The following is a 27,830-nucleotide window of genomic DNA, read 5'->3' as shown; positions in this document are numbered from 1 at the left end:
CTTTGCTTATTTATTTATTTTATTTTATTTTTTTGTGTGTGTATATGCCTGTTTGTGTGGATTCCAAATTGTGAAAAACACAGTGTTGCTTCGTACTTTTGTAGTACTTGGTTGTCGTACGTCCTGATTGCTTAAACAGAGAGAGAAGTAAAATGTAATTATCTAAACTTTAAATGGTACAGAGGAAAGGGAGTTATTAGAACATGGCTGTGTTCGCGTAGGATATGATTATTCGTAAAGGTACTCTTCATAAATGAAGGAAGAAAATTGTTGTTGAAACGTATGCCAAATGTTCGTGTGTCCCTACCAATTAGAGAAGGTTGAAACTAATGGCAAAAAAAAAAAAAAAAAAAAAAAAAAAAAGAAAACTAGAGCATCATTTGTTTATGTTATCTGTTGTTTGACAATTATTGGAGTGCCGTAATTCATTAACTTTTCAACAACTTTTCAACAACTTTTTAGCAACTTTTCAACAACTTTTCAACAACTTTTTAGCAACTTTTTAGCAACTTTTCAGCAACTATTCGAATGTTCTCATTGCTGGGTGATAGTTTTTTGCATTTGCTTTTAGTCAATTGCATTTTCTAACTCTGACGCTGATTTTCATCTATGAAGAATTGAAAGACTGCAACGATTTTTCTAGTTCCTAGTTGGATCCATGTATATATATGTGTATATATTATGCATATATATATGTACATAACTTTTCACGTATAGGTATATATATACGTACATGTAGCGGGTATGAGAAAAGGAAAAAATCCGAGACCACGGGGAAAGAGAGGAGTAGGGTGCAGGATTTTTATTAAAATTAATAAAACTGAACTAGTAAAACTAAAAACAAAAGAACCAAAAAAAAGGGAAAAATAGGATAAAATGAAAAAATAAATAAAAAAATAAAAAAGTAAAAAAATAAAAAAGTAAAAAAATAAAAAAATAAAAAGGTAAAAAGGTAAAAAACAAAAAAGTAAAAAACAAAAAAGTAAAAAACAAAAAAGTAAAAAACAAAAAAGTAAAAAACAAAAAAGTAAAAAACAAAAAAGTAAAAAAATAAAAAAAAATAAAAAAATTAAAAAATGAAAAAAAATAAAAAAATGAAAAAATGAAAAAACAAAAAAATTAAAAAAAAGATTAAAAATCATTAGCGGGTTTATTTTTGTATGCTCGAGTAGCTCGTAAAGAGTTGATATATTTTTTTTTATTTATTCATTTTGTTTTTTTCAACTAAGTTTTGTGTTTACATACACATATACATACCTATATGTGTATGTACGTATGTATGTACGCATGTATATATGTATATATACATATATATTCATACATTTATTATTAACATAGTGTGTACATTTCCCACCTGCATCAAGAGGCCAAGAAAGATCAGTAGGAAAAATTACGTATATAATATATATTATTACGAGGCAAAAAAACCTGAATGAATATTGAGCTCACGGTTCAGTTGGAAAATTTCTGTGATGCATCCCATGGATGAACTTAGGAAAAAGTACATACGAATTTTAACATGTTCTACTACCCTCCTTTTCTTATTCCATATCGAAGATACAGGAGATTATGTAAATATTAAAACCGGGTATATACATATTTATATATGCATATGTATGTTCGCCCGGTACCCTATTTTAATCGCGTACCTGTTGTGTAGCAAATATGGTGGGTCTCCAGTTCCTCCTCTGAATCGGCATTATTTGACACCTCTTAATGGGTATATAATACCACATACATATGAAGGCATACATATTTTTTATATATTCATATTTATATATATATGTATATGTTTAAATATCACGTTGTAAGCAAGTATTCATAGCACGAACTCCTCAATGTAACGAATCTATGCAAAAAAAGAAAAGTAAATAAATAGGTAAATAATAAAAAAAAATAATAATAATAAAATAATGATAAAATAATGATAAAATAATGATAAAATAATGATAAAATAATGATAAAATAATGATAAAATAATGATAAAAGCATTAGTGTTATTGTCCATTCTTTAAGAATAGATAGATGCAATTAGTTAGTATATATGATATAGGGTGTATGTGGTGGGACATACACACATATGACAGTCATTTCCGGGTAGTGTTCATTTATTCAGCTTATTATACTTACACTAGATCATTTTATCGTTAACTTTTCGTTACACTTATTCATTTTTGTTTTATTTTCTCAATATAATTAACATAGCGGTATGAGCCCCTACATTTCTTACCTATCTTGTACGATAACTTAAAAAAAAAAAAAAAAAACATCTTTAATTTTCAAAATTTAGATTAGTATTTCCCATCAATTTTGTATTTTATCATTTGAATTCTGAATGCACATATTTTATAGAAAAAAAAAAAAAAAAGATCTTTAAAAAGGAATAATAAAAAAAAAAAAAAAAAAATGTGTATCCCTGCTGAAAGATAATATAAACATATTACGATTATATATGTATGGTTATAAGAATGGGATTTAGTGAAATATGCCATGATCATTTTGCACATTACGTGTAAATGATTTTTTATATGTTAGCTCGCTCTGCTAAGGTGACGATGCGAGGAAAATCAACTAGTTCATTTAGGGAAAAGGAGTAATGTGACGAAGCAATGTGACGAAGCAATGTGACGAAGCAATGTGACAAAGTAATGTAACATTTGAACGCTGTAAAACGGGAAGTTGTTGGAGCAGATGTATTTTATGATATAATGTTGGGGCTCAAATTACTTTTACAACTGGAAAATAATTTGGGTTATTTTTTTTTCTGGTCCAAAAGAATTATATTCATGTAGTATGTATTTGAGGTGTTGTGAAATATACGAAAAATGGAATTCATAATTCGGCATCGGTTACCTCTAGATGTGGGTGAAGGAGAAAAAGTAGGTGTGCCCATTTTGTCCCTTTTTTTTTTTATAGCAGTATACTTAAGATATGTTTGAAATGCATATCGAAGCATTGTCAACAAATATCATTTTGTTAACATATTTATTGGGAATTATGCATAAAAAAAAAATATATATGATAAAATAAACAGAAGATCCACCTCTCTTGTCCCATAAAATAGTATGAAAAAAATTCTATGCGAACATGAATTCGTAAAAAAATAGAAAGAAAATTTCACAATTTTTAATATCCAAAAAGATATATCAGGTTAAGCAGGAAAAAATATACTAAAACAGATGTGAATTCCGGTGAATATTTTTTTTTTTTTTTTTTTAACGCATCAGGCAATGGATATATCATAGTGTTCATTACTTCCACTTTTCCATTCATTCTAATCAATCGTGTAGATATATGGGTATTTTTTTCTTTTTAAATCGTTTTCTTTTTTTTTTTTGAATGAGTATAAGTCAAAATTGTTGATACAATATACTGGGACTTCATTGAAAAATAAAAAAGGCGTACAAAAAAAAGGAAAAAAAAAAGTCCCTCCGAAATGGCACCAAAAAAATAATGGAAAAAAAAAAAAAAATTCTTATAACTTGATCACCAGTGGTGGAACAATTGGGGAAGAAGTACACATGGTAACAATAATAAAGAACACTACTACACAATAACAATTTATTTAAGAAATTTTTTTTTTGAGGTTTTATTTTTATTTTGTGTATTTTTTTTTTTTTTTTTTTTTCTTTTTCGTTTTTGATTTATGCCTTTTTCACGAATTTCACGTATGAGATATAATTTCTCTCGTTTAACACACCTTAAAAAATTTTGGAATATAATTTGACTGTATTTTTATTTTACCCACTCGATCTCAGTTAGTTTTTAATTTTATAAATTCTTGCTTTACTTTTGCTGCCCCCTTTTTATTTTTCCATGGCCCTATATATATATATATATATATATATATATATATATATAGATATAGATATACCACAACACCTTTTCACGGTCTCTAGCCCATTCCCTAATTCTATGCATAAATACAAAACTTTTCAAATATCATCGCAGGTAGATATAAATTGCTGAACCCTCCTTTACACATTTGAATAACCATATCAAGAGTCCTTGTTTTATTCTGCCTCCTTTTATTAAAAGCATAGGGAAATAATCAAGAAAAACAAAGAAAAAAAAAAAAATTTCTTCAATTTTTTGAGTAAATCAGGAGGAAAATAAGAAAAAAAATGGAAAAAAGTTTTATTATGGTAAAACCTGATGGAGTACAGAGAGGACTAGTTGGGATAATTATCGAACGTTTTGAAAAAAAAGGTTATAAAATGATTGCAATTAAAATGTTAAATCCATCAAAAGAAATTTTAAAAGAACATTATAAGGATTTGTCTGATAAACCATTTTTTAATACCTTAGTTGATTACGTCAGCAAAGGTCCAGTTGTAGCAATGGTTTGGGAAGGTGTCGAAATCGTGAATCAAGGTAGAAAACTTATAGGGGAAACAAACCCTTTGAATAGTAATACTGGTACTATTCGTGGGGATTTTTGTTTAGAAGTTAGCAGAAATATAATTCATGGTAGTGACTCAGTTGCATCTGCTAATAGGGAAATTAACATCTGGTTTAAGGCTGAAGAACTAGTTCAATGGAATCATCATTCTAAGGAATGGATTTACGCTTAGTGTAGGTGAATCGCATATTTGAGACGAATGTGGGAAAAGAGCACTTGTGTGTGTTATCATCACCAGAAATTCCAACAAAAACATGCACACACATACCTATGTAGCCCATTCATCATTTTAATATGCTATCTTTATCCCAATTTTTATGGAGAAAGGACCTCATCAAAATGGTTGCATTATTCTCGTGAGTTCAATGAATGTAAAAATTCATGTCTGTATTACAAAACATTTTTAATTAACAACTTTTTATATGTGATCGTTCTTATATAGAGCATTCACGCAAATGTAAAAAAAAAAAAAAATGAAATGAATATGCAATAAAAACGAAAAAAGAAAAAAAAAAAAAAAAAATAGGAAAATAGAAAAATAGGAAACAATGGATGTTTTGAAAACAACCCAGTTGTTATTCCTATTTATGTTTTATTTCGACTTTTTATCTTTAATTATGCATGAATAACTATTCTTCCTCTCACAAGTTTTCATATGCCTTTTTGCATTCTTGGAAACAGTAAGAATGAATTTCTCTCGTTTTTGACAGGCTAGAATTTCCCCAGAATGAAAAAAGTCCTTTCTGCATTTCAAATGCGGCAAAAGTAGTGTGTAAAAAAAAAAAAAAAAAAAAAAAAAAATTCACTAAAGGCACAAGTACACATATATATATGTATACACACTGTTCAACTCGATCGTCTATCCGTATTTCCTAAGCTTATACCCGTGTGTATACACACAGAAGCATTGAAAGAACATATGTGATAGTTAGCTTATTCAAAATGTTTGGAATTCAATTTTCTATCATTAATTTGAATTACCCCATGTTTTGAAGTTTTTTTTTTTTTTTTTTTTTTTTTTTTTTTAAAAAAAAAAAAAAATAAAAAAAAAAAAAAAAAAAAAAAAAAAAAAAAAAAAAAAAAAAAAGGGGATGAGGGTCGGGATGGGGAAAACATATAATGGGATAATATAAAGTAACCTAAAGTAATGTAATATAGGTTTTGAGAAATAACGGAAAGGAGGAAATTCTTCCGCGAGAAAACAGTTCAATTATGAAAATAGCTATGTGCACACGTTTCCAGTAAATGTAGGTTCTTAAATCATATACACAAGTATACGTAAGTGGCCACATAAATATAAACATACATAAAAATATACACATGCATAAACATATGAGAATACAAAACATGAACCTTTTGTGCACGTGCACGAGCCAATATTTTTTTTAGCGCAGCTTGAAATGAGAATACAAAATATGCATTCCTTTTGGTGTCAGGTTTGCTATCAGTAAAATGTAAATTTGTTTAACCAGTGATCAGATAGTCTGTTAATCGGTTTGGTCTGTTTTTATTTTGGCGAATTTTTTACAATGTAAAGGAAGGATTTTCTCCCCTTGATTGAAACCTCGATGCTGACAAAGGAATTTAAGGAGAAATGCGGTAAAATCGTCTGAAGTTCATAAAAAAAGATTAAAAAAAAAAAAAAAAAAATACTATTTCTATAATTCTCTTTTTTGTGGAGTCGATAATTAGACATCTCATGCATTATTTTTCTTTTCGTATTCTTATTGATTCTTGAATTTTTTTTTTTTTTTAAACGAGCGCCTTGACAATCATATTGACATTTAACTTCTTCAAGTGTGTGTACTTTTGTCCTATGCCGACAAAAACGATGGGTTTCCCAGTGAGATAAACCATAGAGAGTGCTGTACCAACTTTATCATCGACTGTGTCGAATTTTGTTAGCAGTATTCCATCAATAGTCCTTTTATTGGCATTACAAGTAGCATCTGTTAATGCTTGATTGAATTTTTTCAATTGATCAATGGCATCATTTCCTACTAATGCCTCACCAACAAATAAAATAAAATCTGGGTTATTAATTAAAATAAGTTTTCCTAGGGATCTCATGAGTGGTTCATTATCTTGCATTCTTCCAGCTGTGTCAATTAATATAACATTATAATTTTCCTTTTTGGCATAAGAAATTGCTTCTTTGGCAATTGCAGCTGCATCTTTTCCATACCCTTTTTCGTATAGAAATACATCTAAACAATTAGCATGTGTTCTTAATTGTTCTACAGCACCGGCTCTAAAAGTATCACAGGCAGCGATCATGATTTTTAAATTTCCTTTGCTTTTAAGATAATAACAAACTTTTGCTAAATTTGTTGATTTCCCAACTCCATTTACACCTAGAAAAACAATTGAATATAATTTCCCAATGGATTTTGCTTCTAACGCTGATCGTAGTATGTCTACAGATTCTTTGGGTATGAGTATAGATTGTATGGTTTCTGATAGAACTGTTGAAACTGTTTTTTTAACATTCATGGAGAATAGTGTTTTTTTTTTTCCAACTAAATTTTCCTTCATTTTATCTATTAACGTGTCACATATACCTACTGCAACGTTTTTTGAAAGCAGTTTGTTTTTAATTCCTTGTAAAATGGATTCTATATCATTTTCTTCTATTTTGCTATTGTAAGAAAATACTTTTAAAATGGAATCATTTAACTTATTTAAGAGGTTGTTTTTGGTATCTATATTGCAATCACTTGAATCTTCAAATTCTCCTTCATATTTGTTCATTTCTTGAAAATTTGTTGAAATCTTTTCATTTTTTGAAAAATCTAATTTGTCTATATCTCGTTTCGTTACTTTTTTACTTAATTCCCATTCTCTTGCGCTTTTTTTTTTACTTTTTCCTTTTCGCTTAACACTGCATTCATCATCATCATCATCGATAGTTTTATCATCTTCTTCACTTTTCTGTTTGGTGTATTTATGTCTTTCCATTTTTTCTGCCCCATGCTTGTTCTTCCCTTTTATTTCATCATCATCATGAGCATCATCATTTTTATCGCTATCATATGAACAGCTATCTGCATTTGTGTGTTCACTTTCATTACGTTCATCACTAACATTTTTTTCATAACTGCTTTTGTTCTCTCTGTCTTTCTTGCCTCTTCTTCTGTTTATGCTTCCTCTATTTTTATGAAGAAGACTCTTTCTATCAGAGGATCCTGCTGAAGGAGTGGATGATAATATGGCTTCTACATCCTCCACTATTTTCAAAAATGGCTTGTCAAAATTTAGAGGAATGTCAATATCAAAGTAGTTTAAATTTTTTGGCAAAATTTTTACAAAGGCTTTTTTAATTTTTAAAAATAAATTTTGCAAGTATGCTGAATTTTGTATTCCTTCATAAACAATAAGGATAACTATATCCACATCATTTAATAATTTCCATTTCGCATGAAACTTATTGTGTTTCTTACTAAATTCTTCATATTTTTCCTCTATTAGTGCTTGTTTTACAATGGTTCGTATGGTTACATCTTCGATTTCATAAAAGTCGTAAGACCACAAAATCAGTCCTCCTTTACTAAATATTCTGATCACATCTATCATTTTGATACTTCACTTCGATGGTGCATCGACCTTTCGTATGGTTATGTATAGTTACATATGATTACGTATAGTTATGTATGATTTCTTATGATGTAGAGCGAGATAGTCTAGGCATACTTGAGGAAAGTAATTTTGATCAGATCAAATTATACATGCGCAGATTTATAGAAATGGAAAAAAAAAAAAAAAAAAAAAAATACCAATAAATCAGACGAATAAGAAGGAAATAATGTGTGCTCAAATTAAAATGTTGTGAATGAGGACAGTTATCATAGTTATAAATATGACTGAAAAAAATTAAAACTATTACAAATGTGGAAAAAATACAAATGTTCAAAATTTTACACATGTGGCATGTCTCGTATGCTTCAGTTTAAAGAGAACCCCTCCCCCTCCTCTACATTCTAATATGCAAATTATATACTAATTAAACAGAATTGCTAATGTGGTGATATAAACATGGTGGTAGATGTTAAGTCAGGTAGTACATGGGGAAGTGAGGGATTCTTGCAAAAATAAAAAAAAAAAAAAAAAAGGAAAAAAAGGAAAAAAAGGAAAAAAAGGAAAAATAAGTACAATGCAAAGCGCACGAAATGCAAATATCCTTCAAATCTTTCCAAATGACTCGCCTTAAAAAATTGGCGCTAATTATCATTTAATAGTTGTAAATACATGTTAAGAATTGCACTAATTTTTGAACGAATTTGAACGAACTCAAGTGAAGCACATGTTTAATTTATTCTCATAAATTCGCGTATCCAAGTAATATACGCAAACATGAGCACTAAACAAGTCCGAATATATATGCATATACAGAAATGTACACAAAAGAATCATGTGTTCAGGAGAAACTTACCTTGTGACAAAAAAAAAAAAAAAAAAAAAAAGGAAATAGTGAAGAAATAAGGGGGAAATAGTAAAGAAATGAGGGGGAAATAGTGAAGAGGAAACGAAGAAGAAATGAAGAAGAAATGAAGAAGAAATGAAGAAGAAATGAAGAAGAAATGAAGAGGAAATGAAGAAGAAATGAAGGGGAAATGAAGAAGAAATGAAGGGGAAAAAATAAAAAGTAAACAATCATAACTTGTACAAATTTTTTAAATGGATATAAAATGAAAAAAAAAAAAAAAAAAAAAAAAAAAAAAAAATGATAGCCCCCTAAAAATCATGGTAAAATGATAATTAAAAATTTTGGACTCGTTCTGCGTGCTTGGCCAAAATAAAGGCTAAGCTTATTGGGAAAGTAGTATTGTATATATTCTTCACCAAATGAAAGTTGAAAAAAATTTGTGTTGCAAAAATATTTGCAGGAGTAGGAATTAAAATAAGCAAATTAGCAAAGAAACTTTTTAGAAATATCACTTTCTTTTCTTTTCTTTTATTTTTTTTTTTGTTCCTCGTATATGATTTAATATACCTCCTTCTCCTCTCTTTTTATGTCGAAAGTTTTTTTTTTTTTTTCTTTTCTTTTCTTTCCTTTTTCTTTTTTCCTTTTTTGATGCTTTACCATAATGCAGTCATATGCAGTGGTGATGGGAGAGTGCTTCATTTTTACTTTTCAGACACATAACTACTAGTGTAAAAATGTTGTGTTCTTTGTTCTTGCAAAAATGTAGATTTATGAAATTATAAAAAAAGTGGTCGTATATAATAGCAAGGGGACGAACCATGCACATAAGGGTTTGTTTAGTATCCATATAAATGTCTGGGACTAGCTCTAAACACACATATGCTGATACATTTTTATATGTATCAAATGATTTGTAATACAAACAGTGTATATTATATATATATGTATATATACATACACAGGTTCACTTAGGAATATGCAAAAGGTCAAAGAACTGCCAAAAAGGTCAAATTTTGTTTTAAGAAAAAGAGAAAAAGAAAAATTTGACAAAAATAGCATAGTAGGAATTTGCTAGGATCATGTATCTTAACCCTATCTCAAAAAGAAAGATAATCTTTTTCTTCTCATATTGTATTTGTCTTTGGTCCATTTTTCATTAGCACAATGGATTGTTAATAACTAGGAAGAGTCCATGTTTTTTTTTTTTTTTTTTTTTTTTTTTTTTCACATTATAAGACACATATGAAATTTCTATATCGAACAATGAATTTAAATTTTGATACGCTCGATAACTTCATCATGCAAGAGACAAAAAATAGTGCAACAAGAATGGGAGACTTAAATCATTTATTGGGTAAAGTAAAACATCATATTAGAAGGCATTTCCAATTGAATAAGAATTTTTATGAATGGTTTTTAAGTTTAGTGGAAAATTCAGAATGTTTGCGGCATAATTTGAACACGAACTTTAAAGAAATGAAAAAAAACATTATGGATTACACACTGAATGACGAGGAATTTTTGAAAAAAAAAAAAAATGAAAATTGTCTAAAACAGAAACTAAGTGCTGTCGAAGAGTTGATACGAAGTTTGTCATTGGTAGTTCGGCAAGTTGATGAAAATTGCAAAAATCTGAAGGAGTTGTTTTTCTGCTTATACATGTCTATATTCGAGTTTCCTTTTGATGGGGAACCGGAGGCGTGCTCTTTGACGTCTCATGTTGTTCACTGTGGGAAAGACATAAGCGATGTATCAGATTCGTCAGATTCGTCAGCTGCTTTGGATCCTTTTTCTTTCTACACACGCGGAGATGTGGACCCTACTGTTGCAGTGGACGTGAAGAGGAGAGAGTCGAGAAATAAAATGATGACAGAGAGTACCATAGTTTCAAGTTTATTGTCACAGAACAAAATAAATGGACACGAATTGGAAGTGGGATTGACAAAAAATACGTTCGTATCTGATTTTTATACTAATGGGGAAATTAATAAAATGATAAAGAGGTGCTTCACCTTATCTCATGAACCATCGTTATGTTTTCATCCGTGGACAAAACAAGTAAAACTTTTTTTTTTATTAACAGCTGTTATATTTTATATGGAGAAGGATTTTAAAGTGAGAGTTCAAATTTGTAATTTGATATTAAGTGAAATACATATAAATTCTGTGAATATAAAAAAATGCACCATAATACTTAACTATAACCCATATTTAAATAATATTAAAAGGATATTAAATATGTTTTAAATATAGCTAATAATTAGGGGAAAGGGCGTTGTTGCGTGTTTGTGTTCATAAGGCAAAAAAAAAACATATATATATATATATATATATATAAGAAATAATAAAATAAAAAATAATAGAAGTAAATAAATAAAGTAAAAAGATTACAGAGAGAATAAGACCAAGCACTAAAGTCACAAAAACATGACTGTAACTTAATTATTGCATAAATAGCATTTCAAATTTGCTGAGTGTATATATATATATATATATAAAGTGTACATAAGATGTACGTATCTGATTATAAGTCTAATTATGAATATGCTTATGATGTTACGCACATCAATATACATGTATATACACATGTACGAAACAAATTTACACACAAACACCAAACACACATACGTGCATTGACTACTAATATAATAATTTATTTAAAATTTTTTTTTTTTTGGAATATCAATAAAAATTAATTTAATATTAATATGAAAGAATTAAAATTAGAACATACGCCACTCGTGGGGAAAAAAATGAAAAAAGGTCAATTCTGTTGACTCATTTTGTTGAAGTACGAGATTCGTTGACAAAAAGAAGGGCCATTGCTGACAAAAGGGTTGCGAATATCGAGAACCATACCATCTGTAAGGGGTGATGAAAACAGGGGTGAATGAATCAATGGGTGTTCGGCTACGTGTGCATACGTGCACAAAGCAACGTTTGCACTAGTGCTCTTGTGCGCGAGTGTTTTGGGGTGATTTGGGTAGTTGGGTAGTTTGGATAGTTTGGGTAGTTTGGATAGTTTGGGTAGTTTGAATAGTTTGGATAGTTTGGGTAGTTGGATAGTTTGGGTAATTGGATAGTTTGGGTAGTTGGATAGTTTGGATAGTTTGGATAGTTTGGGTAATTGGATAGTTTGGGTAGTTGGATAGTTTGGGTAGTTGGATAGTTTGGGTAATTGGATAGTTTGGGTAGTTGGATAGTTTGGGTAGTTGGATAATTTGGGTAATTGGATAGTTTGGGTAGAGTGGATAGATTGGGGGAGTCAGAATATACACATGCAGATATGCGTATACATGGAAAAAAAAAAAAACATGTGCACACACACTCCTGTGCATTGGGCACATAAGGAATAATTCATAAAAATATTTTTTACGTTAATATTAGTTAAGTCAGAATTGTCAGACACCAAGTTGTGTTTCCACCTAAAGGACAAATAGAGTTCTAACAGAAGAACCCCGCTTGCAGCAAGGGAATAATACAATCGTTTGGGGGTAAAGCTAAGAAAGGACGTAAAAGGAAAGGAAAAAAAAAGATCATGTAACACATATTTTATGAGTATGTATATAAAATAAGTTTCTCACTAATAATTGCTTATATTTCGGTATGACTGTAAAGCATGGCATTTATATCATTTAATAACAAAAATGTGGATACTTACTGTTCTGTAAGGAGAAGATTCAGATGGATGGAGCCATACACTAAATAGGAAGGGTAAGAATGAGTAATGAAAATGAAGAAATTCTGGGAGATATTTCCCATTTTAAGGGTTACATAAGTTACATTTGCACATTATATGATGGTTTGAAATGTTTGTCTCGTTCGAAAAAGAAAAAAAAAAAAAAAAAACTTACTCAGAATTGTGGCAATGAACAATTCTCTCATCATGACTAAAAAATTTGTTTGTAACAATTGCAATTCTGCCTTTAAAAAAAATACGTTTAAATCGATCAGATTTGTCATGAGGGAGTAAAAAATTAATAATACCACGGTACGACTATTTGTGAATACCTTCCTTAGCCTATATATGTTTAAAAAAAAAAAAAAAAAAAAAAAAAAAGTCAGTTATTTAGCTATAGAAGTGAAATGATAATTAATCACAACACATAAGGGAGAGATAATAACACATGAACAGGTGTGTTTTGTGTCGATGAGAATGTGCATCAGGGTAATAAATACGCACACAAATGCAAATGTACAATTACATTGTGTCAAGTTTTGGAAATATAATGCCTTTTTTATTCGGTTTAAACTTATCTCGCACCTTCCAGGAATATAGCTAAAAAAATGGAACGGGAAATGGAGATGGAAATGGAGATGGAAATGGAAATGGAAATGAAGAAGGGTAGGGGATCATCAATATAAATCACAAATACACGACCTAGTGTTCAATCTGCACTCAATTCCAATTTGCTTACGGGCATATTTAGCCACTTCATAAAGGCGAGGCCTATCAGTATTCCTAACAAATTACACCCCAAGATATCTAATAATATCTAAGGGAGATAAGAGAAATAAATATATGTAACGAATTAGAAGTATATGGTTGCGTAGGTTTTGGTTAATTCGAACAAAAGGTGAGTTGCATATCACAGTAATGGAAAAATGTGTCCGATCTGTGTTTGTTTCTTTTCACCGGAGCCCCTTTTTTCTTTATTTTTTCTTTCAACTCTCTTTCCCATTTGGTATTAAAATTCTTGATACTTACATGATCCCACCAGCACTCATAAAAGTTTGGCAAAATGTGCTGAAATCTTAATTCTAACAATTCGAATGTCACACTAGTGAGATTTAATACGAAAAAGTTACGAATGGCAATTGCCTTGATGAACCATCCTGCCAAATGGGCTATTACAAAAATGTCAATTTTGTCCTAAAAAAAAATAAAATAAGTGAGAGGCAAATGAGTTAGAAATTCGTAGCTGCGTAAGCAGAACTGGGCATATACATATATACACATGCATATATACACATACATATATACACATACATATATACATATGAATAGTTTAACTTTTCTTTTTTTTGCTATTGGGAACCATATGTTCCTATTTTTCTTACCATAACATTTTCTAGTGAGTTACAATTTTCCATATAAGACTTTTCAACTGTGTGAAAAGTTACATTCTTGAATAATAGTTTTATCATTGATCGAACCTCACTTGTTGTCTGCAAAGAGGGTGAAAATGGTATGTTATATTATGCTTAGGCGATATAGGATGTTCGACTAATTTTGTTTTAAATTCTTTCATTTGTTCATTTTTATTCCGCATTTTCTTTTCTTTTCCTATTCTCCATTCTTTTTTGTTTCTCTTTTTTCATTCTTACAAAAAAGTTCATAAATAAAAGGAGGGGATAGTAAACTAAAATGCAAGAATTTACGAAAAGTGTAAAGATGTCTCTTTTTACAGAATACACATATTTTCTGAACAAATTCATTACTGCTAATAAGTTAGCAAATGTCATTATTGAGGATCTGCAAGAGGATGATGGTGATTACAGAGAAACAAAAATATATATGTTGTGTCTTTCGGTATGCATATATGTTATAAGGGATAAAAAAAAAAAAAAAAAAAAATCTTTGAAGTTTACATGATTATTCGCGTTTTAAAATCCCAGCCATCCATTATATGCGCTAACAATATGCTTGTTAGCAATGAACCTCCAAAAAAATGGACACTTATCCTGAAGAGGGTGGGATGGAGGATATGAAAGAATTATATATCTATCTATCTATATATATATATATATATATATATATATATATATGTACATATGTTAATAAATGGGAAAACGTGCGTACGTACGCACAGTTGTATGTGTAAAGATATACATAAGCACTGTTGTTTCATTCACACTCATCATATAGTTTTAATTAAAAGGAAACTACATATAACACCATATGTATTTCTCATGAAAAGGGGAGTGACAACAGTAATTTTTTCTCTGTTATTTTTTTTCTGTGGTAAAATATCACTTAGACCCATGTCATACATATGTACATATATATATTATATATACATCAGTAATTGCAAAAATGCTTTACTACATTTTTACTCTTTTTTTTTTTTTTTTTTTCTTCCTTACATTTCTGCATATGGAATTTGAAACGCTCTGCTTGAAATTATGTTAAAATTAAGATCCTATTCTATTCTGCACGTTCGCTAGATCCTTTTTTTTTTTTTTTTTTTTTTATCTCTTTTTATTTTGGGAAACTTTCGATACAATACTCTGTGTACTAATAAGACAGAGCTTTTTTCAAATGCACAATGATTAAGAACGAACAATCTGGAATTCTAAACCGATACAAATTATTAAAAAGAAAGTATTGGGCGAAGGGATGAAACGAAAGGATAGAGGAAAAGGTTATAATAAAAAGATGGAAAGAAAAATTGGAATACAAGTGTTGAAAATTTTTTTGTAAATGGTGTTCGAAAAATGAGGAAACGGGGAAGGATAGGAGGTAAATATAAAAAAAAAAAAAATATATATGATTAGACAGAATTTATTGTATGACTTTGACAAATGAATTATTTTATCTTTTTGTTAAAAGCTTCTGACAGATTGTGCAAGCTATAAATGATAAATTTTATACATGTTTAAAGCAAGACAAATTAACATATGTACATGGCTGTTCCTCAGAATAAGGATGGCATAATATATATAATGGACTAAATCGAAAACAGAAATGTTTATGTGTATATATTTATAAATATATATGTACATGCATGCTTTTATACGCATACTAATGGGTTATAATGGACGTTTTAGGGGTGCATGAGAGGGGAGAAAAAAAAAAAAAAAAAAAAAACAAACAAGGACAAGGACAAGGACAAGGACAAGGACAAGGACAAGATCAAAGACAAGATTAAGAACGAAAACAAACAAAAAAAATACATATGCAGGAAGCAACCAATGAAAGGAAAAGTGGAATGCAAAAGGGAAAAGTGGGGTTGAGGTAGGGGTAAATTTAGAAATTATGGGTAGCCATGACAGTGTTATAAAAATGTAATCAACATATGTTAAGTAGTCAAAAACAGCAAAATGGAAAAAGTGACAAGTAAAAAAAAAAAAAAAATAAAATAAAATAATAATAATAAAATAATGTAAAATATTTGAACATAAAACAAATGAGAAAGCTTAACAAAATTATTTAGTATGATATTTGCAATACTTCATGTGCTAAGCCAACTGTGAATGAATTCGAGGGATGGAAAAAAATTTATTCTCATGCTCTCAATAAATCACTTATTTTAAAATTTCCTTAGTTCTGTTAAGGACAAGTAGAAAAAAAAAAAAAAAAATAAAACATGCACGAGAAATTTATGATCTCTGACAAATAATTTTAACAGGGTTGCTATTGTTGATTTTTATGAAATGAAATTATCGTTCATGTGTTGAGATATTATATATATATATCAAAGTGCCTCGATTTTTAACGAGAAAAAAATAAAATAAAATAAATAAAGGGGAAAATTACACGTGTTAAAAAACAGTGTGGAGAAAAATGGGATGAAACATATAAAACGCTGTTAAATGGTATAAAAAAAAATAAAAATTAAGAAACTGTCAAAATGGTATGTGGCAAAATGGCAGAAACTAAAAACTATATAAAAATGCAGTAAAAGTTTTGTGGTAATTATTTATACTCGACTGTGTTAAATGATTAGCATGGATAAAATAATTCTTTTACAAACCTTCACAAGCGCTCGAAAAAATCTACACAAACCTATAGAAGTAGAATTGTCAATTTATACATAGTCTTATCCGAAATTTTGTTCTACCATTAATCTTTTTTTTTTTAATGTTTTCTACACATGCTGTTCGCATCTCTATTTACATCGTGGGTTTATTTTATATACAAAAAGAATTGTGACAAAATGGGCTGTGATTTTTATTAGGGGCAATTTTTAAGTAGTATGGGAGAAAAAAAAAAAAAAAAAAAATTAATGAATAATGAGAGAACTAATAAAGAAAGAAGTAAATAAAAAAACAAAAAAAAAAAAAAAAAAAAAAAAAAAAAAAAAAAAAAAAAAAAAAAAAAAAAAAAAAAAAAAAAAAAAAAAAAAAAAAAAAAAAAAAAACAAGCGAAGAAACAAAGATAAAAAAAACGAAGGAACTAGGGAATGTTTTAATACACCACGTTACTTATATTTTTACACAACATTTATATAGTTTTATTTCTTATATCTTGTTATAATAAAACTCCTGTGCACACAAAGAGTAAAAAAAATCTCTAAACATTCAAAAAATGAAGAATGGAACAATAATATTTATTTTGTTCGTCTGTGTGAATATACATAATAACACACACATTTGTATATATATACTTATACACACATATTTTTACTTAAATTTGTGCACGACTTTGTTATAACCTTTCCCCTCCTCTTCCTTACCCTTTTTTTTTTTTCAAGCATAAATGCCCTAGTAAAGAATTGAACTAAAAGGGTAATAATGTAATTACTGAATTGTTCTTTAGCTGTTTCATATAACTATTTTAATTCAGGTAGAGGTAATTGCAGTGTATAGCATTTGGCAAAGTTAATTAAAGAATATAGTATTTGGTAAATTACAAAATATAGCATTTAGTAAATTACAGTATATAGCGTTTGAAATCATTACTGATGGCCATATCCTTTCTGCAGAAAAATCAGGCTATTTATCGGGAAGGTCGAATAAATAGTCTTGAAAATGAAACATTTTGCTAGGTAATTCTATGAGTGTGTTACGTTTTTTTTTTGGGAAGGGGGGGGGGGGGACCAAGTAGCTATTTTTATATTTTTATTCTTTTGACCAATGTTCGGGCATTCGTTACACCCCTCGTACCCATGCCACTATTACCATGAATTGCTAAATGAACGCAAATGTAAAAGTAAAAATAAATATAAACATAAATATGAATTACTCTAATATTCCGGTATGAACAAGATAAGAAGTATGGATATGATATAAAAAAAAAAAAAGAAAAAGAAAAGTGTGTTAAAATGGAACAGGTGAATTGGATGCATATCCACTGAATAAGACCATAATAATACTATATGCATGACGGTGTGGAGAACATACCAGAATGCCACTATACACTCTTTGCCTACATAAGGGCTGTGCATAAATGCATAAAGCATAGTAATTGTGTATATGTTCATTATCTTCACATTTGCACCATTCATGTTTGTGGGAAATGTTCTTATGCGATTCGTACTGTCTAAGGAGTCTTAAAAAATTCGCTTGACAGGTAATTTTATTCTACCTTATTTTAATCTCTTTTATTTTAATCTCTTTTATTTTAATCTATTATATTTTAATTTTTTATTTTAATTTTTTATTTTAATTTATTATATTTTAATTTTTTATTTTAATCTATTATATTTTAATTTTTTATTTTAGTTTTTTTTTCTTTTGGGTGGTGACATTTTCGGAATCATATAATTTTCAGCACACATGTAGATTTCGAAGATATCTGTTTCATTCCCCTACCCGAGTAGTTATATTTTCCCTTTGCAATTCAAGCAAGTTGGGTAACATATATATAGGTTCAGCTGGTATGGGCATGTGTACGTGTGTGTATGTGTTATATGTGTGCCTTTTTAGCATATACACAAAAAATTGTAATAGGACAAAAAAAAAAAAAAAAAAAAAAAATGAATACAAGCATACACATAAGTACGTGCAATATATTAGGAGAACGAAATTACTTGGTACTTGCCTTCACCTGCATGTTTTTACAAATAGCTTTGTGTAGAATTTTCTTATCCTTTCGCATAAACAAACATGAAGAGTTTACTTGTCATGCGTTTTCGTTAGGTTAAAGGGAGGGGACAACGCAATTTGTCAAAAAGAAAATGTGAACATGTGCACATGGATGTATGTGCGGATGTATGTATGGATGTATGTATGGATATACGTAAATGTATTCCCACTAACCAAATATATGTGGAAATAAGTTTTCAAAGGTATATTTTATAAATACATTTCAAAACCTTGTGCTAACTATGTGTGCACTTGGTAACTTGTAACTACAATTTGTTAATGCTTGTAAAGGTGTACATGAGGGGGGGTATATTTTCATTCTATGTTTTTTGTGCTTTGATGATATGGCTCCTATCTGTCGAAGTAATGTGACACTACAGTTTTACCTTTCTCTCTTTATTTTATTTTCCCTTTTGCATCATTTTATTTTATCTTTTTTGCGTCATTTATTTTATCTTTTTTGCGTCATTTATTTTATCTTTTTTGCGTCATTTATTTTATCTTTTTTGCGTCATTTATTTTATCTTTTTTGCGTCATTTATTTTATCTTTTTTGCGTCATTTTATTTTATCTTTTTTGCGTCATTTTATTTTCTCTACTGCCAGTGTGTTACTTTTTTTTTTTTTTTTTTTTTTTTTTTTTATGCCTAGTTTCCCCTTTATATTACTATTGCGTATAACACAATAATTACACTAAGTGCGTAAAGTTTTTTTTTTTGCATATATTTTAAGAAAAGAAAAATATCATATCAATATACATAAATATTACTTATATACGCGGGGGTGGGGTGCGTGAAACTTGATTTAAATATTTAAATGTTCTCATCAGAAGAGTAATTTAAGAGTTCTCAGTTTCACATAGGCATTAAAACACAGTATCGTATAAGTATTCCCAGTTTTGCATATGCGCTTACAGCTTCGCCTAAGCAATTCACATTGACAGTTTCGGTTAAGAATTCATTGTTTCATGTAAAAGATTACATTTGTTTTTACAATTTCCTTGAATTACCCCCATGTACATTTTTGCAATTCACTTTTACATGACATACACATATGTTTCGCATTTTTATCTTTACATAAGATTTTATATACATTGTTTTTTTTTTTTTTTTTTTTTTTTTTTTTTCCCATTTTGACAATTTCATTTTATGAAAAAAAAAAAATTGTATAATATATATATTTACATTTTTACTTTCTTCACAATTATAAATTTCCTTTTATTTTATTTTTTGCATATACTTTTTTATTACGTATCATTTTTGCTTGTCATCCATTCTGCGTGTTTATTTTACTTTTTTTTTTTTTTTTTTTTTTTTTTGGCTGGCCCTTTTTTACATATTTTTATATAAATAATATAATTCTTTTTTGCATACAAAGGAGCAGGGATTATAATCACACATGTTTATCCACACAATTATACATGTTAGTCATATTTTTAAAGTGTGAGAAAAAAAAGTTTACATGACATTTTTGTATCGTTTTTTTTATTTTATATTGTTCACATTTTATTCCAACCCCTTCCCCAATTTCTCATTTATTTTTACAATTCATTTATTTTGTTACGTCACGGAATTACATTTTCTTTTATTACCTACCGCTACGTTTCAGGAATTCCATTGTACCAGATTTTCATGAAAAACTTTATCTTGTTCATTTTTCTAATCTACTTTTTTATGAAACTAGTGCATTTTGTGGTTTCCTCCATCACCGCTTCATGTGTATCCAATCCGTTGCGTAGAAATTGAATTTTCTCGCTTTCATTTAAGGTCAACCTGTATGCATGTATGTATATATACTGTTTGAGAAGCATACCTAGTTAGGGAGATATAATAGCCAAAATAGATACGAATAAAACCTAGAGGAATACTTGTGAATGTAGATAAATATATGTGTCACCTGTAAGTCATACAAAAACCATATTATCGATAAATACCCTATAAAATTGTGAACATATTTTTTGAAAAACTTGAGAAATAAAAAAAAAAAAAAAAAAAAAAAAAAAAAAAAAAAAAAGAGACAAATTATGAAATTATAAAGGCTTATATGTAAAAACATGGAACATAAGGAAATGGATAATGAAAATAACAACAAAGGTACGTATGAACTAGATCTTTGTGCTTATAGCTATATTGGCCCTTTATATATGCGTGTAGTTCTTTCTATATTATAATATACTGTATCGATATGCACACATCTAGCACATAAACAAAATGTCACATACTTCTTTGTTTCTTTCCCATGTACTTTTATTATTTAGAACTCATTAAAGAAGAACAATTAAAAAAGGAAGATCAGGATTCGAAAAAAGCCACAGACGGTTCTGAAGAAAATGGAATTCCACTTGTCAATAACGTCTCATTGGGGAAGCACTTACTCATTGGTAGTTCCTTAAAAAAAGGTAAGTAGATGAGTATGTGTGTGTCCATTTGTTTACATGCGTTTCTAATGTGAGGATATATGCTTTTGACCTTTTATTGATGTCATGTAACTAAGGTGTGTTTTGTGTGTTTAGTTTGTTTTGGGTGGTTAGCATGTTTTATGTGTTTATTTTGTTTTTCGTGTTTTTTTTTTTTTTTTTTTTCCTGAGTTTAATAAGTTTCATATCCATTTCGGTAGCCCACTTGGTGTGCCTTTTTTTTTTTTTTTTTTTTTTTTTTTTTTTTTACGTCCTTTCGTGTAAAAGAATTAGTGAAAAGTACCATTTTCATTTATGATGTATATTTTTGTACACTACAGGAATCAGTGTGAGTGTTAGAGGAAGAGCAGCGAACGCAGGAGCCAATTCGAAACAAGCTGGTTCGGCATGGAAGAAAAAAGATGAGAAAAACAATGAAGAGGTTGAAGAAGAGAAAGAGAAAAAAATAGATGATGAATCTTTTCCAGATTTGCTAGAATCGACGGAAAAAATAAAATCTGAATTATCAAAAGATAAGGATAAGAAAAAAAAACAATTGAAAGATTTTAAAAAGGGAGATGATAATTTTTTAAATAATGCAAATCTAGAAAAAATGAAAATGAATGGTCTTCATGATAAGAAAAAATTTGGAATGAATATGCTTGATGAGATTAAAAAAAATGAGAATAATCAGAAAAAGTGGCTTGAATCATCAGCTGATTTTAGTGGCACAAATAATAATGCACCTAATGAAAATAATGAACATATCATTAAGAATGCATATATTCTTCCAGGCTTTAAAGGAAAACATATGATTGGCTTTAAGTGTTTTTTAAAACGTGGTTCACAGAACCCAGCTCCCCTTCCCCCAGCGATATTGCAACATGAGGAGACATTTTTTCTTGAAAATATAGAGAGTAAGAGTGGTATGCAGAAGAAATATATGAGGATGGGTCAGCCAATGGCTGGTACTGCTGGATTGAATATGCAAATGGGACCCTTGATAAATCAACATATGGGGCAGACAATGAATATGCAGATGGGTCAGGCAATGAATATGCAGATGGGTCAGGCAGTGAATATGCAAATGGCACAGCAAATGAATATGCAGATGCATCTTCCAATGAATAACATGCATGCTAATATGAACCCTAATATGCATATGAATGTCCAAGGAATGAACAATCAGCAGAGGAACATGATGAACAACACAATGCACAATTTAGACATGACAGGAGGAGGAGATCATCCAGGTAGCATGAGGTTTTCATCAATGGTTGAACATAATAATCAAAGCAAATTTGGTGATAAGAATAGTAACATGATGAAAGGAAATAATTTTAATAGAAGTGGGAAAATGTTTGGAAACAATAATAACAATAACAATATGCATAATGCGGATGATATAATGATGAATACTAAAGGAATGAATAACAGTACAGGTGGGCAAGGAAACAATATGAATCACATGAAAAGAAATGAAAAAAGGGAAGACAGGGGTTTCAGAAGAAAAGATATAGACACAGAAAGTAACTGGAGAGTTGCTAGTTCTGCTAATAGGAATACAGGTGGAGGAGGAGCAGCAGCAGAGGCAGATAAGACAATCACAGGTGGTGGAATGGCAAACTCTGGTACAAACAACAGTGGAAACAGTAAGAATATGAGGGCACACAATAATTCTGGGGGTACTGGAAGTATTAATACAAGTGGCATGAATATGAGCAACATGAATATGAACAACATGAATATGAACAAGATGAATATGAACAACATGAATATGAATAACATGAATATGAATAACATGAATATGAACAATATGAATATGAATAACATGAATATGAACAATATGAATATGAATAACATAAATCCAAACGGGATGAAAGGAGGAAATTTTGGGAATGGAAAAATGGGGAATATGAATTTCCAGGGAACAGGAAATGTTCCAGGTAATAATAAAAACATGTTTATGAAAAGCAATGAGGATGTAAAAAATAATATTTTTAAAGGAAATATCATGAATGACAAGAATGAGGAGAAAAGCAACAGGGCGTACAAAGGTGGTTTGTTAGGTTCAGGTGCAGATGGACAAGGGAATGGATTAACCAATGAGAATGGTAGTGGTGGAGATGGTTTTGGTAAGATATCTAACTATGGAAACACGAACAACATCGGAGGGGGTAATAACAGGAATCAAAAATTTGATTTCAATAAAAATGCATTTGGTGCGAATTTTGGGTCAGGTAATAAAGTGATGCATTCGATGGATCTCCGAAAGGCAAGAATGAGAGAGATGAGAAACATGAGCGAGCACAATAATAAAGTGAACGAAGGGTAGGAAGCAGAGACAGAAGCAGAGGCGGATTGGGGTAAAAACGAATTGAGGTGAAGGAGAAATATGGTAGAGATGATATGGGACTATGTACATATAGAGGTGGGGCGAGGCAGAGATGTGGAAATATAAACAGGGACATTGACATTTGGAAGGGTTAAGGGATTAATATACAATGAGAGATACAGGTGGTGAATATACATTGATGCAACACTTCCCGTTTTTTTTCTTTTTTTTATTATATAATTTTTTTTTCTTTTTTTATTTTTATGCATGCACTCGTTGATAGTTTTTTTTTTTTTTTTTTTTTTACTTTACGAAGAACCGAGGTTGAACATCGAGTTGCATGATATATATATATATATATGTATATGTCCAATCCTCGAATCCCATTTTTTTTGTTTTTTTGAAGATTTAAAAGTTGTAGAGTGTATGAACACTGGCTCATAAGTGTACAAGTATGTGTATATATGCATGGGTGTAAATGTAGGTATGTTTTCCTGTTATTATGTTTGTGCCTGTATGATATATACTGAGTTTATTATCCTCGTTTCCCCCCCCCCTCCTCCTATATGTGCCCATGTACAGATGTATATAATGTGGATAGGTGCTTTCAAGGTCATACACAAGACCTAAAATTAGTACAAGTGACTAAGCATGTGTTTATCTACAAAAACACATTGTCAGGGTTACGCCTACCTCTGTTGTTTTCATGCACTTCTGTATAACAATCCTTTTTAGAGGAAGGAATATCGATCTTCATAATTATGAGAAAATGAATTTATTGTAACTTTTTTAATTATTTATGCAGACCCTCTTCATGCGAGCCTATGCAGCAACGCATAGGTGTTCGCGTAATGCTGCTACCTCCTACACATACATATACGTATAAATATGTACACATATATGAAGACATGCATACATCGAGAAGGTTATATGTACATGCACACACAGAAAAACACATGATCGTGCATCTATGCATATACACATACACAGTAGTATATATGTGCGGTATATACACATGCACAAGTATAGTATAAAAATTAAATTTCGACCAATCCTTTTAATTAAGCCAGTAGACATATGCCCATCCATATGTGTGTAACCATGTACCTATTATATGGAGGACCCAATTTTAATAAGCTCTTATTTTATATTTCAGATTTTCCCACGTTTTCTCACGTACCCATTTTTTTCACGTTTTCATCTTTTTTTTTTGCGAGTACATTCATATATGCATGCATACAATACATACATACATTGAATACTAGAAGTGGCCTTTACATATGTTTACTAATAGATTTTTATAATTTTCAGATTATATTTTTTAATTTTTTTACCCATTATATTTACATATGTAGCACCGGTGTACCCACACATTTAAGACATATTCATATGCGTGTACAGCTTGTATATGTGAGGACACAAAAAATTAATTTTTAAAGGCGTAAATAGACATACATGGAGAGGCATGACATTATATACACATATACATATACATATACATGTGTATGAACATATATACATATATAAATATAGATGTGTGCAAATTCATACATGATTGTGCATGTATATGTTTGCACATGCACGTATATTTAATGATCTTTAAAAAAAAAAAAAGAAAAAATTGCAACGTACATGTATGTTAGCATGCGTACATAAGGCACATGTTCCATACATTTGCATATGCCAACACAACTGCAATATAAAACATTTAAGATTAATTACAATTTTGCAATTTTATGGTGATTTCCATTCCTTTTCTCTTATACCCAATACGGATAAAGTGGAGAAGTGAAAAAAAAAAAAAAAAAAAAATTGTGATTCTGATTTGCAGACAAATAAAATAAAAAAATAATTAGGGGATAAAACATGGTGAAGGTACAAACGAAATAGGACATGCGTGAATATGAAAATATTCATCGTACACAAACATTCGATTTTTTTTTTTTTTTTTTTTTTTTTTTTTTGCATTACTTTTATAAGCATATTTCAGTTGGCTTTTGTAAGGTTTACGCATTTTTGCATTTCCCTCATGTTCGAGCGTCTTTGTAAGTATGCTTAAATTTGCTTGTAAAGATAAATTTATCTCATTGTTCACAGGAAAGTAGACAAAATTTGTACAATCATTTATATTGCCCTATGCACCTTAACATCCCCTCCTATCATGCAATTTAGACAGGAAGTTCGTCGAAGAGGCCCTACTAAGGAGTCCTTTGAGACCTCACGATCTGGAGATAGACCAAATGAATAAATAAAAAGGTAACCTGTAATATATACAAATAATAGCATTTTTCCTATTGTTCTATTTTTAGTAAACTATCTGTAACGCATTTTTATCGATTTAGTTTATATTGTTAAGAGTGAAAAATAGGACTGCATAAAAAAAGAGAAAAAACAAGGAAAAAAGGGTATAAGTAAGATTTTTTAAGAAAAGAAAAAAAAAGGGACAGTAAAATTTTTTAAGAAAAGAAAAAAAAAGGGATAGTAAAATTTTTTAAGAAAAGAAAAAAAAAGGGATAGTAAAATTTTTTAAGAAAAGAAAAAAAAAGGGATAGTAAAATTTTTTAAGAAAAGAAAAAAAAAGGGATAGTAAAATTTTTTAAGAAAAGAAAAAAAAAGTATATAGTGAGATTTTTTAAAAAAACAAGAACAATATATAAATCTATTAAGCAAAATAGTATTCTTAAATCACATAATAATTTTTAAATAGATGAGTATAATATGAGCATGCTGGAGAATGAATATAATTTTCTCTATTTATATACATAATTGAGGTATACACATATATGTGTGCAAAGTTGTACGCATGCTTCTACTTAAGTGTACTAATGTGGGTGTATAGAACCACTTTGTTTGTGTACTCTATCCCTTCAATTCGCTAAAGTTTGTGTGTGTGTGTGCACGTTGATGTGTTAGCGACAGGACCCCCTCATCATCACATCTGTACTGAATAAAGGACACGTTAGACATTCGTCACTTCTGTCAAGCATAGTCTCGTCAGATGTCACCACACCATCTATTTTCTTCTCGTATCTACATAATGGTGAAAAAAAAGAAATTATAGATAATTTGTGTACAATAAAATGATGACAGTTTTGAAAACTATCATCTAGAATAACTGTTTATGGATGTGTATACGAGGAAAGCAGCTGCCATTATCACACTTTAAAAAATTTTTTTTTTTTTCGTTTTTGTATTATTTCCACCTGCTTCTCTTCTTCTCTTGTAAAATCGTTGACAATGTCGAATTCGGCTCTAATTTCTTCAGTAGTTTTGTCTTTCATCATTGAAGCAATTTTTCCACAGGTTAGATCTAGAAGAGGTTTTATATCAAGATAATTGGAAGCCTAAAAATAAGTGCGACCAACATGGTTGTATAAATATTCTCACTTATTAAGTATATGGACATTTGGTACATATATATCTATGATAGATAAAACGGATGAAATTAGGTCATCTAAATCCTCTGGATGCAATTGATGTTGCTCTCTCCTCATGGTCAATATTGTTACTAATAAATCTTCAAAAAAAATTCGCACCTCTATAAGTTCATACAGGGTTTCCTTATCTGTATTTACAAAATCGAAATCCCAACTTGAAACTACCTGCATTTTGTCGATATTAAAGGGGTTAAAAAGAAAGAAAAAAAAAAAAAAAAAAAAGTACATACTTGTATATATACATATATATATGTCTTATTCGACAGAAGTCTATAAAAACTTGCAGTGGGTAAATAAATAGGAATAGAGATGGAGAAAATATATTTTGAATATTCGCATGTAAAGCACCGATTCAACAACTTAATCATGAATTTATTTATTTATATATATTTTTTTTTTTTCCTTATTTCAATTTGTATCTCATTCTTACATCTTGGAGATTGGAAGTGATCAAAGGTTTTGGTATTTCGTCAGCTGGGTTATTGATATGATATTCCATATATTCTATAATTTTTTTTAAAATCGGTGTCTTTATATTTGGGAGGGGTATGGTATCTTCCTCGGGAGTCATGACTACGAGTGCAGATGAGGAATGGAAGATTATCAAAAAGGGAGGAGTGTACACCTTTGTAAACATACATATTGGAAGATTCGGATCCAGATCTTCGCAAGAATGTGTGTAATTAAGTTCATTAGAATTTCATTTTCTACGAATGTTTTAAAGGTACCTTCAAGTATGTTAAGTATAACCGTTGACATGGAGGCTGTGTTTTTATCAACTATGAATTCGTCCCCCTCGAAACTCACTAATTTTATCTTTTCATTTTTCATTTTGCACATGGGTAAGAAGAATTAGTTAAGCGGTGTCTATAGTGGTGTCTACAGTGATGTCTTCAGTGATGTCTACAGTGATGTCTTCAGTGATGTCTTCAGTGATGTCTTCAGTGATGTCTTCAGTGATGTCTTCAGTGATGTCTAACGTGGGGAGGGGTAAGAGCTATGATGGGGTATGTATAGAGCTGTAAAATAATACGTGTATATATGTAAGAAAAAGAAAAAAAAAGAGGTGTAATAGTATATCGACATCAC

General features: G+C 29.6%; 6 protein-coding genes across 6 annotated transcripts; 3 read left to right on the top strand and 3 right to left on the bottom strand.

Annotated features, from left to right (window-relative positions):
* Positions 1-4,124: 4,124 nt before the first annotated feature.
* PGO_110420 (nucleoside diphosphate kinase A) lies at positions 4,125-4,574 on the top strand (the record flags this gene model as incomplete). The annotated part of the gene is made up of 1 exon (XM_028688381.1): positions 4,125-4,574. The coding sequence occupies one exon, from the start codon at positions 4,125-4,127 to the stop codon at positions 4,572-4,574; it is 450 nt and encodes a 149-aa protein (XP_028544182.1).
* Positions 4,575-6,154: 1,580 nt separating this feature from the next.
* On the bottom strand, positions 6,155-7,975 carry PGO_110410 (signal recognition particle receptor; the record flags this gene model as incomplete). Its single annotated transcript, XM_028688380.1, has 1 exon — positions 6,155-7,975. The coding sequence occupies one exon, from the start codon at positions 7,973-7,975 to the stop codon at positions 6,155-6,157; it is 1,821 nt and encodes a 606-aa protein (XP_028544181.1).
* Positions 7,976-10,088: 2,113 nt separating this feature from the next.
* PGO_110400 (hypothetical protein, conserved) lies at positions 10,089-11,072 on the top strand (the record flags this gene model as incomplete). Its single annotated transcript, XM_028688379.1, has 1 exon — positions 10,089-11,072. The coding sequence occupies one exon, from the start codon at positions 10,089-10,091 to the stop codon at positions 11,070-11,072; it is 984 nt and encodes a 327-aa protein (XP_028544180.1).
* Positions 11,073-11,603: 531 nt separating this feature from the next.
* On the bottom strand, positions 11,604-14,291 carry PGO_110390 (phosphatidylserine synthase; the record flags this gene model as incomplete). The annotated part of the gene is made up of 9 exons (XM_028688378.1): positions 11,604-11,687; positions 12,202-12,325; positions 12,487-12,526; positions 12,680-12,846; positions 13,031-13,104; positions 13,244-13,321; positions 13,534-13,698; positions 13,887-13,994; positions 14,154-14,291. The coding sequence occupies 9 exons, from the start codon at positions 14,289-14,291 to the stop codon at positions 11,604-11,606; spliced, it is 978 nt and encodes a 325-aa protein (XP_028544179.1).
* Positions 14,292-20,627: 6,336 nt separating this feature from the next.
* On the top strand, positions 20,628-23,304 carry PGO_110380 (hypothetical protein, conserved; the record flags this gene model as incomplete). Its single annotated transcript, XM_028688377.1, has 3 exons — positions 20,628-20,667; positions 20,832-20,972; positions 21,311-23,304. The coding sequence occupies 3 exons, from the start codon at positions 20,628-20,630 to the stop codon at positions 23,302-23,304; spliced, it is 2,175 nt and encodes a 724-aa protein (XP_028544178.1).
* A 2,994-nt stretch (positions 23,305-26,298) lies between these two features.
* On the bottom strand, positions 26,299-27,572 carry PGO_110370 (suppressor of kinetochore protein 1; the record flags this gene model as incomplete). The annotated part of the gene is made up of 5 exons (XM_028688376.1): positions 26,299-26,334; positions 26,508-26,648; positions 26,841-26,906; positions 27,172-27,314; positions 27,470-27,572. 5 exons carry the CDS (start codon positions 27,570-27,572, stop codon positions 26,299-26,301), a joined length of 489 nt encoding a protein of 162 aa, XP_028544177.1.
* Positions 27,573-27,830: the final 258 nt, after the last annotated feature.

This window comes from Plasmodium gonderi (genome assembly GCF_002157705.1).
Source record: "Plasmodium gonderi DNA, contig: Chr11, whole genome shotgun sequence".
NCBI classification, from domain to species: domain Eukaryota; phylum Apicomplexa; class Aconoidasida; order Haemosporida; family Plasmodiidae; genus Plasmodium; species Plasmodium gonderi.
Note: the sequence above shows the minus strand (reverse complement) of the source record. Positions and strands in the feature narration are given on the sequence as shown.